Source organism: Hyperoodon ampullatus (assembly GCF_949752795.1).
Source record: "Hyperoodon ampullatus genome assembly, chromosome: 10".
NCBI lineage: Eukaryota > Metazoa > Chordata > Mammalia > Artiodactyla > Ziphiidae > Hyperoodon > Hyperoodon ampullatus.
Window position 1 is genome coordinate 89,441,655 of NC_136923.1, and position 20,140 is coordinate 89,461,794.

Consider the following 20,140-nt stretch of genomic DNA (forward strand, 5'->3'; position numbering starts at 1 on the left):
CCTAAAGATGCTACCAGAAAACTACTAGAGCTAATCAATGAATTGGGTAAAGTAGCAGGATACAAAATTCATGCACAGAAATCTCTTGCATTCCTATACACTAATGATGAAAAATCTGAAAGTGAAATTAAGAAAACACTCCCATTTACCATTGCAAGAGAAAGAATTAAATATCTAGGAATAAACCTACCTAAGGAGACAAAAGACCTGTATGCAGAAAATTATAAGACACTGATGAAAGCAATTAAAGATGATACAAACAGATGGAGAGATATACCATGTTCTTGGATTGGAAGAATCAACATTGTGAAAATGACTCTACCACCTAAAGCAATCTACAGATTCAGTGCAATCCCTATCAAACTACCACTGGCATTTTTCACAGAACTAGAACAAAAAACTTCACAATTGGTATGGAGACACAAAAGACCCCAAATAGACAAAGCAATCTTGAGAAAGAAAAACGGAGCTGGAGGAATCAGGCTTCCTGGCTTCAGATTATACTACAAAGCTACAGTAATCAAGACAGTATGGTACTGGCACAAAAGCAGAAATATAGATCAATGGTACAGGATAGAAAGCCCAGAGATAAACCCACACACATATGGTCACCTTATCTTTGATAAAGGAGGCAAAAATATACAGTGGAGAAAAGACAGCCTCTTCAATAAGTGGTGCTGGGAAAACTGGACAGCTACATGTAAAAGAATGAAGTTAAAACACTTCCTAACATCATACACAAAAATAAACTCAAAATGGATTAAAGACCTACGTGTAAGTAAGGCCAGACACTATCAAACTCTTAGAGGACAACAAAGGCAGATCATTCTGTGACATAGATCACAGCAAGATACTTTTGGACCCACCTCCTAGAGAAATGGAAATAAAAACAAAAATAAACAAATGGGACCTAATGAAACTTAAAAGCTTTTGCACAGCAAAGGAAACCATAAATAAGACGAAAAGACAACCCTCAGAATGGGAGAAAATATTTGCAACTGAAGCAACTGACAAAGGATTAATCTCCAAAATTTACAAGCAGCTCATGCAGCTCAATATCAAAAAAACAAACAAACCAATCCAAAAATGGGCAGAAAACGTAAATAGACATTTCTCCAAAGAAGATATACAGATTGCCAACAAACACGTGAAAGGATGCTCAACAGCATTAATCATTAGAGAAATGCAAATCCAAACTACAATGAGATATCATGTCACACCAGTCAGAATGGCCATCATCAAAAAATCTACAAACAATAAATGCTGGAGAGGGTGTGGAGAAAAGGGAACCCTCTTGCACTGTTGGTGGAAATGTAAATTAATACAGCCACTATGGAGAACTGTATGGAGGTTCCTTAAAAAACTAAAAATAGAACTACCAAACGACCCAGCAATCCCACTACTGGGCATCTACTCTGAGAAAACCATAATTCAAAAAGAGTCATGTACCAAAATGTTCACTGCAGCTCTATTTACAATAGCCAGGACATGGAAGCAACCTAAGTGTACACTGACAGATGAATGGATAAAGAAGATGTTGCACATATATACAATGGAATATTACTCAGCCATAAAAAAGAAATGGAATTGAGTTATTTGTAGTGAGGTGGATAGACCTAGAGTTTGTCATACAGAGTGAAGTAAGTCACTTCTTCAGAAAGAGAGAAACAAATACCATATGCTAACACATATATATGGAATCTAAAAAACAAACCAAAAAAATGGTCATGAAGAACCTAGAGGCAAGATGGGAATAAAGACGGAGACCTACTAGAGAATGCAAGAGGGAAGAGATATGGGGATATATGTATATATATAACTCATTCACTTTGTTATAAAGCAGTAACTAACACACCACTGTAAAGCAATTATACTCCAATAAACGTGTTAAAAAAAAGTAAATCCTTTAAATATTATACTTTTTCCCTTAGCTTTAATTACATATCTTGTTCAACTATCAAGATGATACAAAAGAAAATCCTAAAGTCGTTATAATATGCTGTCTCCTAAATCAAATGCTATAAATGGATGGAATTTTCAGGCCACTAGTGTTTAACAGTGAGAACTCATTCAGAATATCTTAAATTCTCCAGTTTGCTCCAACCAAGACAGATATAAAAAGAATATGATTTGTTTGGTTTTCTTGTAATTACAATAGATTTAAATGTTTTTATCACCAATGTATCTTATTAATACCTTTTTTAAAAATACTACTTGGTATACCACAAGAAGAATGCAAACAGGCTGTGGCAGAGGCTGTGTGTTCAAACCCCCTTCAAGGAAGACATATGAAGACAGCCCAACAGGAATCAAATGTGAAAACAAGACAGTTATAGCAGAATCCTCTAGTCAGGGTGTATTCCATCTGGCCCTCCTGGGCAGAGCCTTCTTCTCCATGGAGCATTTATCAATCAGGGTCCCAGCAAGCAGATGGCACACTGCATAACTGAAGAGATTTTAATAAAGGGACTATTTACTAAAGCTTGGCAAGGTTAGGAAAACCAGCAAGAGACAATGCAATACTCTCAGGCTAGCAACAATGGGGTGTGTTTTCACCCCTGGGCCTGAAAAAGCAAAGGAAAGGAAGAGTTACAGGAACCCGGAAAAACAGATGAATAGAGAGGGCCACCTGACAGGAGCTGTGACCTTCAGGTTAGGATGGGCAGGTAAGAAGGGAGTGAGAGAGGGGAACGAATCCTCCCATTTCACACTCTAGCCACACCCCCAACCTCTAACTGGAGAAATCCAACTAGATGCCAGGTAGCAAGGATCCTACTGATGCAGTCCACACAGGTCTGCCTCCATGGACACACATCAAGGTGGGGAAGGGATCTGGAGGGAAACAGAACTTATCCACTTCTGTGCAAGATCCTAAGATGAATGTGAAGCAAACTGCAAATAATATACAAGACATATCAAACAGTATAGCTGACTGGAGCAAAAGGTGTATTACGGAATTAATGGAAGAAAAAGTGGAAATGGTAGAATGAGGTAGAAGTCACAAGTTAATTTGGTAGGTAACAGGCAACCACTGAAGGTACACATACAGGAGAGTGAGATATTCCCAGAAAATGACAGCCGTATATACAGTCTGATTGAAAGGAGCATCACTGCAATCGAAGGTCAGTTGGATTATTCCTGCACCCTAAGTATTCAGGGGGTAGTAAGAAGTAAACATTAACATGAATTTTCCCCTAGTGTATCCCAGGTATCTCAAAAGTCTTATCCATTTAATCCTCTCCATTTTAAACAGAGAAAACTGAGTCTCAGAAAAGTAACTTACTGAAAAACAACCAACAAGTAGTTAACTGTTACAAGGACCACATTATTTCACTAACTTGTGCTGTCTTGTAAGTCTTGGCAGTAGAAAAAGAAAGTGAAGAATGGAAGTTTCAGTGACAGGCCCAGATCTCCATTAACAAGAAGATCTCAGATGAGTCCCTTAACCCCTTCCTGGATCAGCTTCCTCATCTGCAAACTAAGGGCATCTAACAAAATTATTTCTGCCATCTCTGAAATTCTCCTGTTGTATTACTAAGACTTAATTCATCAAACTTCCCACCCTCAAACCAACCTGCCAGTGAACACCCACAGCACCTTCATCTTCAACTCATCTCTTGCTGTAGACTATCACAATTAAACCCAACTGCAGTCTCTCCAATAAACCCACTTAAGCAAAACTCTTCAGTGAGATGCTATCCCCAATTAACCCAACCTGGCAGTGACAGGCCTTCTGTGATATTGTGATATAAGAAATACGTATTTGGTCACCATCCCCAGTTCTTGGTACAGATCTCCTAAAACTCTTATGATTTCCTGAGTGATAGGGTGAGAGGAGCATCTTTTGTTATTCATAATAAGCCCCTTTCAAGCAAATCTGAATTTGTATTAATGAGTTAACTCTTGGAGGAAGCAGGCTGGTTGGTGTCATCCCTGATGACATATGATGTGGAGCATCTTTTCATAGGCTTATTTTCCATCTGTGTATCTTCTTTGGTGAGGTTTCTGATAAGGCCATTGGCCCATTTTTTAATCAGGTTGCTTATTTTCCTGTTGTTGGGTTTTGAGAGTTATTTGTGTATTTTAGATTACAGTTCTTCATCAGGTATGTCTTTTGCAAATATTTTCTTCCAGCCTGTGACTTGTCTTCCCATTCTCTTGATACTACTGTCTTTTTCATAGCAGAAGTTTTTCATTTTAATGAGGCCCAGCTCATCAATTATTTCTTTCACAGATCATGCCTTGGTGTTATATCTAAAAAGTAATCGCCATACCTATGGTCACCTAGATTTTCTCCTGTATGATCTTTATTGTCATTCAGTTTTTAAAAAATATTTAGTGGCTAGTATATGCCTGGTACTCAAGCAACAACACCCTCAAGCATCCTGAAGCACTGCTTTAAGAAGCTCAACTGAACAACTGTTAAGGCAGTGACTCTCAACTGGGAGAGAGCACAGCAATCATGGTATAGTATGAACGTAGTGTCAAATTTAAGAGAACAGGCATCGGAATCAGACTGCCTAGATTCAGATTCCAACTATGCACTTACTACCTGTGTGCCCCTATGCCGCAACTTCCTCTTCTAAAAAATGAGGAAAACAGAGGTACCCACTGTACTTCACAGTACTGTTGTAAAATTAAATGACTTATTCCATGCTTAGCATAGTGCCTGTCACACTGTAAGTGCACAATAAATGCTAGTAGTGATACTTCTAGACCTTACAAGATGGGGTTGAGGTATAGTTTGAAAAAAAATATTCAAAGTATTCACTGCTACAAATTTTTAATCGTGACATTTCATTTTATTTCAGGATTTCAAGGAAGACTAAGGTATAGTCTAAAATTCTCATATTCTGTGGTCACCTAATAAATTAAAGACTCAAAATTAATGAATAACAGCATGTGGAAGGTAGTAAATACAAGCCAGCAGGAAAAGTATGTGGTTAAAAATCTCAATTTGATGGAAGTAGACTTTTTTTAAAACACAAACTCCCATTTATTAAAAAAAATGGTAAACATTTTAAGTGAGAACTCAATTCACTTAATATTTTAATATCATATTATCAGTTTTCATTTGTACTAATCTAACAGAAGAAAAGTAGACTATCTTTACAAATTAATCCACAGAATTAAGAATGGTTTAGTTCTCAGTGGCTTCAATAAGAATCTGTTTCAAAGAACACTGGCCAATAAAACAATCAAAGCATAATTCTATTTTCTGTAACTACAAAAATTATACATAGAAGAGGAATCAAAATTGAATACTACTTTTAAAGTACTTTCAGAAGGGATAACTACAACTAATTATGTGATATAAAAACAAGCAAATAATGTCAATTATATCTCAATAAAACTGAAAATAAAGCTGTTTCCTTATTTTAAAATTAAATTCTGTCTTCCTGATCTGAGGTTCCAATTAAATCTATTTTACACTAAAATAAAAATAAGATGCTTTAAAAAGACTATGCCTGACATTTATAAGCCAACCAAATATATGCCTCCTATATTGGACTGGTCAATGCACAAAGCAGTCAAGGACAAAATTTTATGATTTTTGTCCAACAATAACTTTCATAAAAATGCTTAACAATGTTAACTAAGTAGTATTTTATAATACAGTTCAAATAATATATACATGTGCTTATCTGACTTTCAACAATTACCTTTAATTGTTTCCTCCACAACTTCTACCACACGATCTATCTGTTGAACCTAAAAAGAAAACAAACTGTTAGACAAGCAATTTACATGCAGAAGAAACAGCAATTTTTGTTTATCCTTCTGCTTGAGTCAACATAACACATTTCGAAGCACACAAATGCAAGTTTTCTTTAATTAATGTATTTGGAGATATTATAAGAAATGCTCCATATTGTTTTGTGTTACAATGAAGTATGAAATTATCACTCTCCTGTCCTCCAATTATAATTGAAGAAATCATATTACATTTAAATAAACTGCCTGGAGTTCTATTAGGATAGCCTATCAACATAAACTCAACACATCCTGAGATATAAATTGCAGTTTAATTAAAACATGTATCTTCACACAGAGCTCCAAGGAAATATGACAACCTACACAAAAGGATACATGGTGGTATTAAGAAGATCTACTCCAAATTTTATGCTTTATTATTTTAACACTGAAACCCCTTTTAATGAATTTCTACCATGTGCTAGATACCCCGCTCAGGTCCGTGGAATACAAAATCAAGTAACAGCTCCTGCCCTAGACACAAGTGACTAAGGAAGATTTCCCAGGGTACCATGGGAACACAAAGGGAAGATAATAAAACACGTCTGAGTAATCCAGCAATGCTCCTAAGGGAACCCCAGAGATGACTCTTGAGGGATAAACAGGATTCAGATAGAAGAAGCCCACTAAGGGGATTCAGTTAGAGTGGCTACAGTTTGGAAAGAAAATGAAAAAAGCAAAGATTGTAGCCCAAGAAGCTAGAGGAAGGAGAGCAAGACAGGTAAGAAAAGGTCATAAGTTGATATTTCTTCTACATTTAAAATCCTCAAAATCATTACTGTTTTATCACAAAATAGAAATATAAAAAGGAAATAAAGTAACTCACCCTCCATTTCCACTCCTCAGATGAAATCACTCATAACGGTTTGATGAGTAGATACCAAGTGTTAAACATTTACACATAATTCTATTCTGTAGCGTTTTCTTCCGTAACAAATTATGAGATAGATAGATGACAGATAAAATAACAGACCTCCGCTTGATTTCTTTTTCTATACATCATCAATACATCTAGGTCTACTTCATTCACTTACTAGCTGCCTACTCTCTCACATATAGATATAACATAATGCATTCATACAGTTCAGTAGTGATGAATTCCCCTACTGATGAGCATTTTTGTCACTCCTAATCGTTCATTATTATACAATGATGTTGCAATGAACTCAACTGAGACAAGAAGAACCTTTTAAAAACACTTTATTTAAAATGCAATGTCACATCTCTTTGAAATATTCTTTTGGCCCCAGTGCCTTATAGGAAATAAGGGAAGACTTGAGAGAACACACTTGAATCTAGCTCTGCCTGTGACCACTCAGCCCAGCATGATGGTAGTAGTAACAATAATTATTGAGAAATTGTCAAAGGCAAAGTAAATCTCAGAGAAAGTTAGATCTTTAGTCCTAAACAAACCTATCTAACTGGAGATGGATGTGTCCACCTAGAACCACTGGAACCATTAAGTTCTGGTTTTATTAAGAGAATCGACATGGCTTCCTTATAGAATGTGATCAAACCCAGGATAACAAGAGAGTTCAAAGAGGAAGAAGTAGCCAGCAGTGTCAAATGCTTCAGAGATAACAAGTAACATAAAGACTAAAATGGGTATACCTGGTTTAACAATAAGGGGGTCAATGAACCCAGTTCAGTAGTAATGAATCATAAATAAGAAAATGGTGACAGCTCATACAGACAACTCTTACAAAAAGCTGGGTAGAAAAAAGAGTAAGAGGACTCCTGATAGCTTAAAAAAAAAAAAAAACTGGAGTATACATGTGTTGGTATATTTAATTCTTTCTTTCCTTCTTTCCTTTCTTTTTTAAAGTTTACATGCTGAGGAGAGAAAGGCCATAGATAAAAAGGAATTGAAGATAGAAGAAATAATTGATGGAGCTAGGTCCTTCAGGAAGCAGAGAGGGTAAGATCCAAAACACAGGTAGTAGAGACACAAGCCAGAATGGGAGAGGGGTCAAGTCACCTTCTGAGACAAGGGGTTAGGAGGGAAGCCTGAAAACAGATGCTATTACTCTTGTAGACGTCAAAGAGGATATTAGACAAGATTCCCATCTGTTGGCCTCAATTTTCTCAGTGAAATAAGAAGCAAGTTCATCTGCTATGAGTGAGAAAGCATACTGTTAAATAAGAACAGAGTGGATGTTTAAAAATACCTGTTAAAAGTTTAATACCTGGTAAAAAAACAAAAAAAAAAAAGAGAGAGAGAGAGAGAAGACTAGAAACACATAAAAACTGCTATGGTATTGAGATACCAGTTGAAACTAGATACCATGAACTTTTAACAATGACTCCATGTATAGCTGTCATTTTCCTCAGGGCCCAGCAGATCTTATGTAGGAACGAAACAGTCAAATGGATTGACCCAAGGTTTGTTCATTCCATCATTCATTCATTCATTCACTCATCATTTGTTAAACATCTAACAAGTGCCAGGAAGGTTCAAAAGGCTGGGGAAATAGCACAGAGATTTACAGGACAGATGTGAAGGATACGGAAAAAAGGAAACTATACTGGATAACATGAAACTTTAAGTATAGGTTAGATAGATAAAGAAGCAGAGCCAGAAAGGAGAAATAAAGTGGCTGGGGGTTGAAGGAAGGAAGGAAGAAAGGAAAGGGAGGGTGGGAAAGAGGAGCGAGGATGGAGAGAGATAAAGGAGAAAAGAGAATAGGAGGTTATAACCAAGTACAGATATAGGCACTTAGTATTTTTGAAGAACAGCAAGGTCCAAGATCTAGTCATGAGAACAATTTGCTGAAAGAGTTTGATAAAGGTGATAACCACTGGAGTTGAGAAGTAAGGAAGTAAGGTTAGAGTGTTGGTGAGACATTCCATATGGACACTCAGATTGCCCACGATATTAGAAATACAGGTAGGATAAGGAACGAAGAGTTGATCAATTTCCCAGTGAATGTAGGTGAATGACCAACATATCAGTTGAGGAAAAGACAGAATAAAAGAAGTACAATATAAAGTAATTCAATAATGGAACCAGAACAAAAATGCTTTCCTATGCAGTTGGAGACATCACAGTTTAAAGGGAGTATTGCACCCAATCTCGTAGCACATGGACCGAATAAGAAGCGGGTTCCCTGGAGAAAAGTCAGAATAACATGCGGAGGGAGGAGTTAAAAGGTTAAAAAGTTGCGGGTTAGCTACAACTGTAAAATTCTTAGAAGAAAACAAAGCCATAAGTCTAGATGAATCTTATATTAGACAATAGTTTCTTACTATTTCTTACTATTACATCAAAAGAATGAGTGATAAAAAAGGCAAACTGAACATCATCAAAAGTAAAACCTCTTGATACATCGAAGGACACTACTAGGAAAATAACAAGACAACATAGAAAATGGGAGAAACTTTTTGCAAATCATATACCTGATAAGAGACCTGAATCTAGAATATATAAAGCGCTACTTGAACTCAATAAAAAGACAAATAAGCCATTTAAAAATGGGCAAAAGATCTGACTAGACACTTCTCCAAGAAAGATATACAAATGGCCAATAAGCACATGAAAAGATGTTCAACATCATTAACCAACCAATAAATGCAAATCAAAACTACAATGGAGGAAGTGGGAAGTTACTGTTTAACGTGCCTAGATTTTCTGTTTGGAAAGATGAAAATGTTCTGGAGATGGATGCTGGTGATGGTTCCACAGCAGAGTGAATGTTTTTTATTTGGTTTTTTTTTTTGTTTTTTTGGCAGTACGCGGGCCTCTCACTGTTGTGGCCTCTCCCGTTGCAGAGCACAGGCTCCGGACGTGCAGGCTCAGCAGCCATGGCTCACGGGCCCAGCCGCTCCGCAGCAAATGTGGGATCTTCCCGGACCGGGGCACGAACCCGTGTCCCCTGCATCGGCAGGCGGACTCTCAACCACTGCGCCACCAGGGAAGCCCAGAGTGAATGTATTTAACGCCACTGAACTAAACACTTAAAATTGATTAAGATAGCAAACTTTATGTTGTGTATATTTTACCATAATGAGATACTACTTCATACCCACTAGGATGGCTATAATCAAAAGGACAGACAGTAACAAATGTGGGCAAGGATATGGAGAAATTGGAACCCACATCACACATCGCTAGTGGGAATGCAATAAAATGGGGCTGCTGCTTTGGAAACCAGTCTGGCAGATCCTCAAACCATTAAACTGTATCATCCAGCAATTCCAATCCTAGTTGGATACCCAAGAGAAATGCAAACATATGCCCACACAAAACTTGTACACAAATAGTCACAGCATTATTCATAATATGCAAAAGGCAGAAACAACCCAAGTGCCATCTACTGATGAATAGATAAACAAAAGGTGGTATATATCCATACAACAAAGTGTCACTGAACCATAAAGGGAAATGAAGTATTAATAATGTTAAAACATTATGCTAAAGGACAGAGGCCAGAGGAAAAAAGGAAAAAAATCAATCAACATATTGTCTGATTCCACGCATATGAAATGACCATAATAGGGAAATTTTCAGAGGCAAAGTAGATTAGTGATTACCTATGGACGGGTGGTGAAAGAAATGAGAGGGACTGCTAAGGAGTACTGTGTTTCTTTTTGGAGTGATGAAAATATTATAAAATTGATTGTGGTGATGGTCGCATAACTCTGTGAATATACTAAAAACCACTGAATTACACAATTTAAATGGGAGAATAGTGTGGAGTTTGAATTATATCTCAAAAGGGCTGTTATTACTGCCACCATCTCCCCAAAAAAAGGTTGAGGGTGGTCAAATGTTCTAATGTCAAGGTCATGAAACTCAAGAAAAAACTGAGGAAATGTTCCAGTTAAAGGAGACTTAAGAGACCTGACAACTGAATGTAACTTTGGGGCTAGATCTGGGATTTTTCTTTTCCTATAAGGGACATTATTGGAACAATTAACAAGATCTGAATAAGGTCTGGACACTGATAGTATTTTAGCAATGTTAAATTCCTGATTTTTATAATTAGACTATAGTGATATGAGAATAGCCTTGTTTTTTAAATATAAGGATATTTAGAAGTAAAGAGGCATCAGGTTTACATCTTGCTCTCAAAAGGATCAGGAAAAATGTCTATATATAAAAAGAATAAGTAAATTTGGTAAAATATTAACATTCGGGGAATCTGGGTAAATGGTATATGTTAATTCTTTATTTTCACCACTTTTCTGTGAGTGTGAAATTATGTCAAAATAAAACTTTAGGGCTTCCCTGGTGGCGCAGTGGTTGAGAGTCCGCCTGCCGATGCAGGGGACACGGGTTCGTGCCCCGGTCCAGGAGGATCCCACATGCCGTGGAGCGGCTGGGCTCGTGAGCCATGGCCGCTGAGCCTGCACGTCCGGAGCCTGTGCTCCGCAACGAGAGAGGCCACAGCAGTGAGAGGCCCACGTACTGCAAAAAAATAATAATAATAATAAATAAATAAATAAAATTTGAAGTGTGTGCGTGGGTGTGGGTGTTGAAGAGATGAAGATTTTCTTTTACCCTAATGGTCACACAGAATTGACGTGAATGCATCAGTTCTGAAATGCATCAAGCTGAAAATATATCCTCTGACTTTGAAAAAGTACTTGATTATCACATTCACTTTTAAGGCAGAAAAATAGATAATGCCTACACCTGATCAGTAATCGCTGGGAGGTGTGGGGGGAATCCAGGACTTCAAAAGGAAGGCTCTACCAAACTTTAAGAAAAAGAGAAAAAAGCATTTGATTACAAAAAGCAGGGGGGAAGTTCATTAAATGCTTTAAAGAAAATGTGTCACTTCCATTTCTAGTAAGGAGGATACTGGAGGAAGCAGTGGGAGAAAAAAAGAAAGAAGAGGAGACTGAAGAAAGAGAGAGAAGAGTCAGGGGAGGGGGAATTAGGTGGAAGAGGGAGAGGCTGGGAGGCAAAAAGAACAGGGTGGGAGGCAGGGAGAGAAGAAAAAGCAGTCCTGAGTGAGAACAAACTCAAGATTCACATACAGTAATGAGGAATATATTGAATTCATTCTGGGAAGAAAAGGAAAGCTGTTCTTAATTAACACTATAAATTGTAGCCCTGAATACACAAGAGCTTAGTTTCTGGCATATAATTCAAATAAAATAAATAGAACAGTATCTTGTGTCCTTCAGGCACTTAGTTATAACTATACAGGAAAAAAAAAGACATGCGGTATGTTCTATTACTGACTCCATATGATCTTGACAATGAAGAAACGAGTTGGTGAATAAACAATTCATAAATAACATTAATGAGTCATTCTGCTGCAGAACTTTTAAAAGAAACCCATAAAAATATTTTATTCAGCTATTATGAACTACTCCAAATTTATAACTCAACATATATTGAAGAAACAAACCTATACAAAGCCACCTAAAGCAAATAAAAGAGCTATTCTGAAGTTTCCTAATTGTTTCGAGCAGTGCTCTCCAACAGAACTTTCCACAAGGGCGGAAATGTTTACACACTGGGCTGTCCAACATGGTAGCCACTAGCCACATGTAGTTACTGCATACTGGAAACACAGCTAACTGTGACTGAGGAGCTGAATTTTAATTTTAATTCACTTAAATATTCACCTGTGGCTTTTGGCAACCACACTGCAAAGTGCAGGTTTAGAGTATGGCTAAGACAGCCACCCAGTTTGTGGTGACGTGTTAAGGAAGCCCTAGGAAACTAACACACACCTCAAACACAATTTTGCCAACTAGGCTAAAATAAAAGAGCAGTCAGGGAACAGGCTAATACTGCCCTGCAGTCAGAAGTTCGGCTTTAGTATGCACTTGAAGTATCTTTTTTTCTGAACAACCAGCAGCTAGATAAGTTGCAACCAGACTACTAATAACCCCGTTGATAGTTAACATTTCTTGAGCAATTACCACGTCCCAGGCTCTGTGCTAACACACCACATGCACCATCACTTTTAATCCTCAGAACATCCCTCAGCAGTAGACACTTACTGTTATTTCCTAGGGTGAGGGAACTAAGGCACAAAGGTATCCTGCTAAATTCTAGCCAAGTGGTCTTAGTATATCTTATCTAGGAATGGCACATAAGGGGCACGTTTTGTGAATTTCCCTTTTCCTTTACACACCAAGGTTATTACTAACTGATCACAAAACGATATCCAACTGAACTTGGACTTTCAAGGTAACCAGGCAACAACCATTCCCCCAAACGCTCACCCACCAATCACCTCTGCCGTGCATGCATTCACTTGACAAATACCTATTAAGCACCAACCAAGCACTATGACTGTTCTAGGAACGGGGGATCTAATGGTGAAAATACCAAGTCCCTGCTTCATGGGCCTTACATTCTATTTGGAGGAGACAAACAGATAAACAACGGAAATGTTCATTTCCTATCATGATAGATGCTGTGAAGAAAATAAAATCTGGGAGTGGCTGGAGGAGGAGAGGGAAATTTTGCTACAGTGGTCCAGGTCAACCTCTGGACAGGCAGCATTGATGCTGGGACGTGAACCATAAGACAGAAGCACCAACGTGAACCTCCAGGGGGAAGAACACATACAGGGGTTGAGAGACAGAAGTGATGGCGAATGAGGGCCACCGTGGTAGGAGATGAGGTCAGATAATCAGGGAAGGAAGACTATGTGAGACCTTGTAGCTCATGTTGTGCCGGTTACACTTTATATTCTACCTGCGAAAGGAAGTGATTGGAGGGTTAACTGAACAATCTCAGTAGCATCGCTCAGGCTAATTCTATCAAAAATGTGCAAAGAGCATTCTCTATCCACATTTCTCTATTACTTGGTGTGAGTCTTTTTATACGCGTATGAATCTGGCTGGGGTTTTACTACCTCTTGATTTTATCCCAAGACACTTCAAATCCTTTCAGGAGTAACAAAGGTTAATAAATTATAGATACACATCAACATAGATACAGAGGAACTCTCTCATTAGCTCTCTTAATTTTGATTGTATATAAATAAACTAGGACAACCTGTCATTTCATTCTAATTAAGAAATATCAGACCAACACTTTAAAACCACCTAAAAACTCTATCAACCTTTAAAAGAAAAAAATGCCTTTCTTTCTATCTCTGTTAAGAACTATACTATAAAAAGCCTTTTCCATTAAATGCAGATTTTTCACTTTTACCATAATGGGAACTTGATCCAATAATCAGCATTTGACAGGTTAAAGTTCAATACTGACTTCATGGTAAAAAAATATATTTCTCTCTAAAAAAATTTCCTTCAAGCTGTTAAGGGAAGTCCCTACCTCTATAAATGGTATTGGAAGAGAGCTCAATTTCCAAATCTCTTAAATTTGGAGAAGTCCAGAGCAGTCACTAGCTAACTCTGCTGGAAGACAGATTTCTTGAATTCACAAGCCCATGAACAAGTTTACTAATGTTACACAAAAGAGCACTTGATGCTACATGTCGTGTAACTTTTTCAAAAAAAACTTTCTCATCTGCCAGTACAGTTTCATCTTCTTTCACCTCTTCATTGAGAAAAATTCTTCCCCAGCAGTACAAATAGCCCTTTCATCAAAAGTTATATGACAGCACATTCCACACACCACTAAAAGCATATTTTCTACCTGAATGGTACCAGTGAGTGACGAACACTGAGTAAGAGATAAAAATTACTAAGTGAAAGATGAGGCCAGGCTAGATGGATGCCAGCAAAATGGGGATCAGTACCAGGAACTTTTCCCCCTTAAATCCAATTAAAATACCTATAAAACTTTCTCACAGGGGTTGGGGGGGGATCTTGAAGAAACTAAAATCGACATGCTAAATTCAATTACATAGAGAAACATTCTTTGGGACATTAGAATATTATAGCCATATTAAATAATAGGATAAGTTATAAAGTAAAAAATTATATATAAAGTAATACTAAAGTTGAAAACAGTAGTACTAGAATAAAACAGAAATACACATTAGGGATGTAAAACATCAACTAATAAACAGTGTTGCATGTAGTAGGCAGAATAATGGTCTCTCAAAGATGTTCAAGTCATGATCCCAGAACCAGAGAGTAAATTACCTTCCATGGCAAATGGACTTTGCAGGTGTGATTAAGATTAAACACCTTGAGGGCCTCCCTGGTGGCGCAGTGGTTGAGAGTCCGCCTGCCGATGCAGGGGACGCGGGTTCGTGCCCCGGTCTGGGAGGATCCCACATGCCGTGGAGCGGCTGGGCCCGTGAGCCATGGCCGCTGAGCCTGCGTGTCCGGAGCCTGTGCTCCACAACGGGAGAGGCCACAACAGTGAGAAGCCCGTGTAACGCAAAAAAAAAAAAAAAAAAAAAAAGATTAAACACCTTGAGATGATGAGATTAACCTGGATTATCCAGATAGGCCCAATCTATTCACATGAGTCCTTAAAAGCTGAGGATCTTTCCCATCTCTGGATAGACAGACAGATCAAGGTAGAAGGGTCAGAGAGAGATGGCATTGCGTTGCTGGCCTTAAAGATGGAAGAAGGGGGCCACAAGTCAAGGAATGTGGTGGCCTCTAAAAACTGGAAAGGGCAAGGAAGAAGACTCCCGTAGAGCCTCCAGAAAAGGATGCAACCCTGTCAACACCTTGATTTTAGCCCAGTAAAACCCATGCCCAACTTATCTCCAGAATCGTAAGATAATAAATGCGTGTTGTTTTAACCAACCACGTTTCTGGTAATTTGTTATGGGACATGTGAAACTCATACATTAATTAAGCAACAAACATGATAAAAGTTAGCACCATCAAAGAGGGAAGGGAAATTTTAAAAATAAATGCTGCTGGAATAACTGAGAACAATATGGAAAAATATAAATGCATCCTTTATATTTAACAAATATTCACTCAATAAGTATTTACTGAGCCAGACACTGTACTAAGTACAGAAACTAATGTAAAATATATAAAGCTGTAAAATAATAGCAAACAAAATCCCTGGCTTTATGGAGCTTGTAAGTGTCCACCACAGTAAACTGCAAACAGAGTGAAGAGTTGAACAAATCCTTTCCATAATTAAAAAAAAAAAAAAAAGGTCTAAAAGAAAAAGAAAAAATATATACTTTATCAGACCTATTCCTAGATACTGGAAACGTAAATTTTAAGCTTTGAAACCACAGGAGAAATTACCCACTCATTCCCCTCTCCCTCAAATTCCAAGTTTCTAATATATCAAAAATTTAAAAGGCAATGAAAAATAATGATAAAAAGACACCCAAATTTTCCCAAGTTAAAATAGGTTGATTCCCTGCTGTTGAGTTGTAGGAGTCCTTTAGGTATTCTGGTATAAACCCTTTAGGAAGATATGTGTTTTGGAAATGTTTTCTCCCAGTCCCTGGCTTATCTTTTCATCTTAACAGTATCTTTGGGGGAGCCAAAGGAATTAATTTTGATGAAGTCCAATTTATCAATTTCTTTTCTTCTGTGTCCTAAGAAATAGCTGTATGTGGCTACCTAAGAAACAGTTTCCTAACTCAAGGTCACCAAAAAAGAGGGGAAGGTGATAAAACTTTATCAAAGATATATGGATATTAAACAATCACAGAAAATATGCTCAACATCATTAGCCAACAGAGAAAACAAATTAAAACCACAATGAGATACTACTCATTCCTAGTACAACAGCTAAAATTAAACTGGGAGTACCAAGCTTGGGTCAAGATGTGAAGCAAATGAACTGCTGGTGGAAATGCAAAATAGTATAGCTGTTTCGGAAAACACTTTGGCAATTTTTAAAAGGCTGAGCAGATGCTGACCATATGACCAAGCAATACCATTCCTAGGTATTCACCCAAGAGAATGCAAACATAATTCACACAAAGACCTGTGCACGAATGTTTACAGCAGCTTTATTCTTCATAGCCCCAAAATGGAAACAACACAAATTTCCATCAACTTGCTAAATGGATAGACAAACTGTGCACAGTCCATCCATATAGTAAAATAATTCCATACAATAAAAAGTAACAAACTATTAATAATCACAACAAAATGTAAAATAGATAGCTAGTGGGAAGCAGTCGCATAGCACAGGGAAATCAGCTCGGTGCTTTGTGACCAGCTAGAAGGGTGGGATAGAGAGGGTGGGAGGGAGGGAGATGCAAGAGGGAAGAGATATGGGGATATATGCATATGTATAACTGATTCACTTTGTTATAAAGCAGAAACTAACACACCATTGTAAAGCAATTATACTCCAATAAAAATGTTAAAAAAATTAATAATCACAACATGTATGAATACTGAATGAATCATGCTAAGTGAAAAAAGAAACAAAGTAACATATACAGGCATACCTCATTCTATTGCACTTCACTTTACAGCACTTTCCAAATACTGAGTTTTTTTATAAATTGAAGGTTTGTGGCAACCCTGCAGGGAGCAAGTCTATTGGAAGCATTTTTCCTATAGCATTTGCTCACTTCCTGTCTCTGTGTCACATTTTGGTGATCCTCACAATACTTCAAACTTTTTCATTATTATATTTGTTATGGTGATGTGTGATAAATGGTCTTTAATATCACTACTGTAATTAATTTAGGGCAGCATGAATGGCGCCCACATAAGACAGCAAACTTAATTGATTACTGAAATGACAAAAAAAGGATTTAGCCTATTACATAAACTTAGTTGACAAAGAAGCAGGATTTGACAGAACTGACTCCAATTTTGAAAGTTCTACTGTGGGCAAAATGCTATCAAATAGTATTGCAGGCTGCGGAGAAACTGTTCATGAAAGGAAGAGTCAGTGGATGCAGCAAACTTCAGTGTTCTCTTATTTTAAGAAACGGCCACAGCCACCCCCCTTCAGTAACCACCACCCTCATCGGTCAGCAGCCATCAACACTAAGGTAAGAGCCTCCACCCCCAAAAAGACTGTGACTCACTGAAGGCTCAGATGATGCTTAGCATTTTTTAATAATAAAGCATTATTTTAAATGAAGGTATGGGGACTTCCCTGGTGGTCCAGCGGTTAAGACTCCATGCTCCCAATGCAGGGGGCCCGGGTTCGATCCCTGGTCAGGGAACTAGATCCCGCACGCCCCCATCTAAAGATCCTGCGTGCTGCAACTAAAGATCCCACATGCCCCAGTGAAGATCCCACCTCCTGCAGCTAAGACCCAGCACAGCCAAGTAAATATTTTTTTAATAAAATAAAATTAAATTAAGGTATGAATATATTTTTTAGACATAATGCTATTGCACACTTAAGAGACTACAGTATGGTGTAAACACAACTTTTATACACACTTGAAAAGCAAAAAGATCATGTGACTTGCTTTACTGTGATGTCTGCTTTATTGCAGTGGTCTGGAACCAAACCCCAAATATTTCTGAGGTATGCCTATAATTCCATTTATCTGACATTCTGAAAAAGGCAAAACTATAGGGACAGAAATCAGAACAGTGGTTTCCGAGGACTGTGTTTACTGTTTGCTGGGGGTGGGAGTTGGGGGAGCTGACCACAGAAGGAGACAAGGGAAATTTCCGGTGCAACGGAAATGTTCTGTACGAAATTCATCAGAGGTGGTTTCATTACATGTTAATTATATTTCAATAAACCATACTTAAAACAAAAAAATTAGTATCAATAACGTACAAGAAAATAATTAACAGATAATGAATAAAGGGCATATAGAAATAACCACTAGATTAGACGGCTTCTGACACTTACCTTTTCACACTATCTTACCCCTACCCTCCCTCAGTCTTTCACCCTGTCATGTTGATTCTGACTTAAGCATTTCACTGAATGCAGACTCCTTCTCTCCACCCTATTTATCACCCATCTGCACTACTCCAAGCTACACCTCTTAAAATCAGCGCCTCCAAATTACACTCAAATAGGGTGCACTTCTTGTTACTCCTTCTCCCTTCCAGGCATCCTTAAGCACACATGCTTTTCCTTAGATACGTTATTGCTTCTGCTCAAAAGCCCTCTCTCCTTTCTCCATTCATCAAACCACTACTCATCCTTTGAAACCCAGGTCAAGAATGGTTTCAACCTCTGTGTGCCCACCAGACTTTATCCCTATGCATATATATCATGATTATTTGCAGCTCTCCTCAGATTTTACTGTCTTTAAGGCCAGACAAGTTTTATTCAGCTCTGTATCTCTAGCAAATAGTTTCATTCCAGGCACATAGCTGTGCTCAGTGTTAACTCTACTAGTAAGATAATTAATTTTTTTAAATGCTCATACAGGGCACTAACTATGTGCCAAGGACCATGCTAAGCACATTATGTGTATTAAATACTTTAACCCTTACAGAACTCGGAGTTAGGTTCTATTATTATCTCCATTCTATGATGAAGAAACTGAGGCACACAGAAGTTAAGTAACTTGTACAAGGTCACGCAGCTAATAAGTGGTGGAGCAGGGATGTGAACCCGTGTAACCTAGCTCCTAAATTCATGCTCTTCCTAGTATGCTAGACTACCTTTTTATAATTCAGTAGGTGAAAAATGTATACACATATAGATAAAATTAGAGGAAGCCATGAAAAAATAAAAACAACAGATCTAGGAAGGTAGAAAAATGAATGGGCTTTTAAATCTACATGTCATTCTGTTACAATACTGCCATTTTGATAATTAAAGGTTAAAAAATGGAATATGACAAGAAGAAATATCAGAAGACATGAAGTAGAGACAAATAGGAGAAGGACAGTTTCTAAAATTTTGCCCTCAATGTCGATGTCACCATTACCGTGACATTATTCCATTTCATGAATTTATTTACCCTCTGGAATACAGTAATATGATAGAAATGTTCTAAAACATATCCTCTTTCAAATGCTGCTTTATTTATACACATAATTTTCAAAATTAATATTCACGTATGAAAGAGCCATCATGCTGTCTGACTTTTCAGGATTAGAGCAGCCTGCCTGAAAAGATGTTTAAACCACTGCAAATCAACCTGGTAAGAGTCCCTGAGATAAGTGGACACCTGTGTTAAACCACATTTTTGTTCAGCTCTCCAAAGAAAATATGCATCTGCCTGCAGGGCTCACAGCTGGCACATCAGGAAGTTCTGTCATATACAAATTTTCAGCATCTAACTGTGTATTCTGCTTTGAATTGCATGTTTTAAAAATGTTTTTAAATGTTACAACCTGTTTATTAATTCAGTTTATTTAGGATTTCTAGAGATATTATACAAAGATAAGCCTAATGAATCAATGCCAAGACCAATTTCAGATGCAGTCTTTATTAGCTCAGAAAATCTACACAAAATGCACAATTCTGTAAACATGCTTTCCTGTAACAGAATAAAAACCAACCTTCCTAATGTCATGCCTATCAATAATGACTACTATAAGAACTGAGAAATAACACTACCTTAAGTAGAACTCAAGCAAATAAATACAATTTCAGCCACCTATTCCTAACACAACTCCCAGCTGA

At 37.6% G+C, this 20,140-nt stretch overlaps 1 protein-coding gene across 1 annotated transcript in view; it reads right to left on the reverse strand.

Annotated features, from left to right (window-relative positions):
* CDKAL1 (CDKAL1 threonylcarbamoyladenosine tRNA methylthiotransferase) overlaps positions 1-20,140 on the reverse strand; it is a gene marked incomplete at its 3' end in the record, with an annotated part of 656,191 nt that overhangs the window by 463,260 nt on the left and 172,791 nt on the right. The window contains exon 7 of the mRNA XM_079712248.1: positions 5,664-5,712. Coding sequence (XP_079568374.1) covers positions 5,664-5,712 — 49 coding nt within the window. The remainder of the gene's footprint in view (positions 1-5,663; positions 5,713-20,140) is intronic.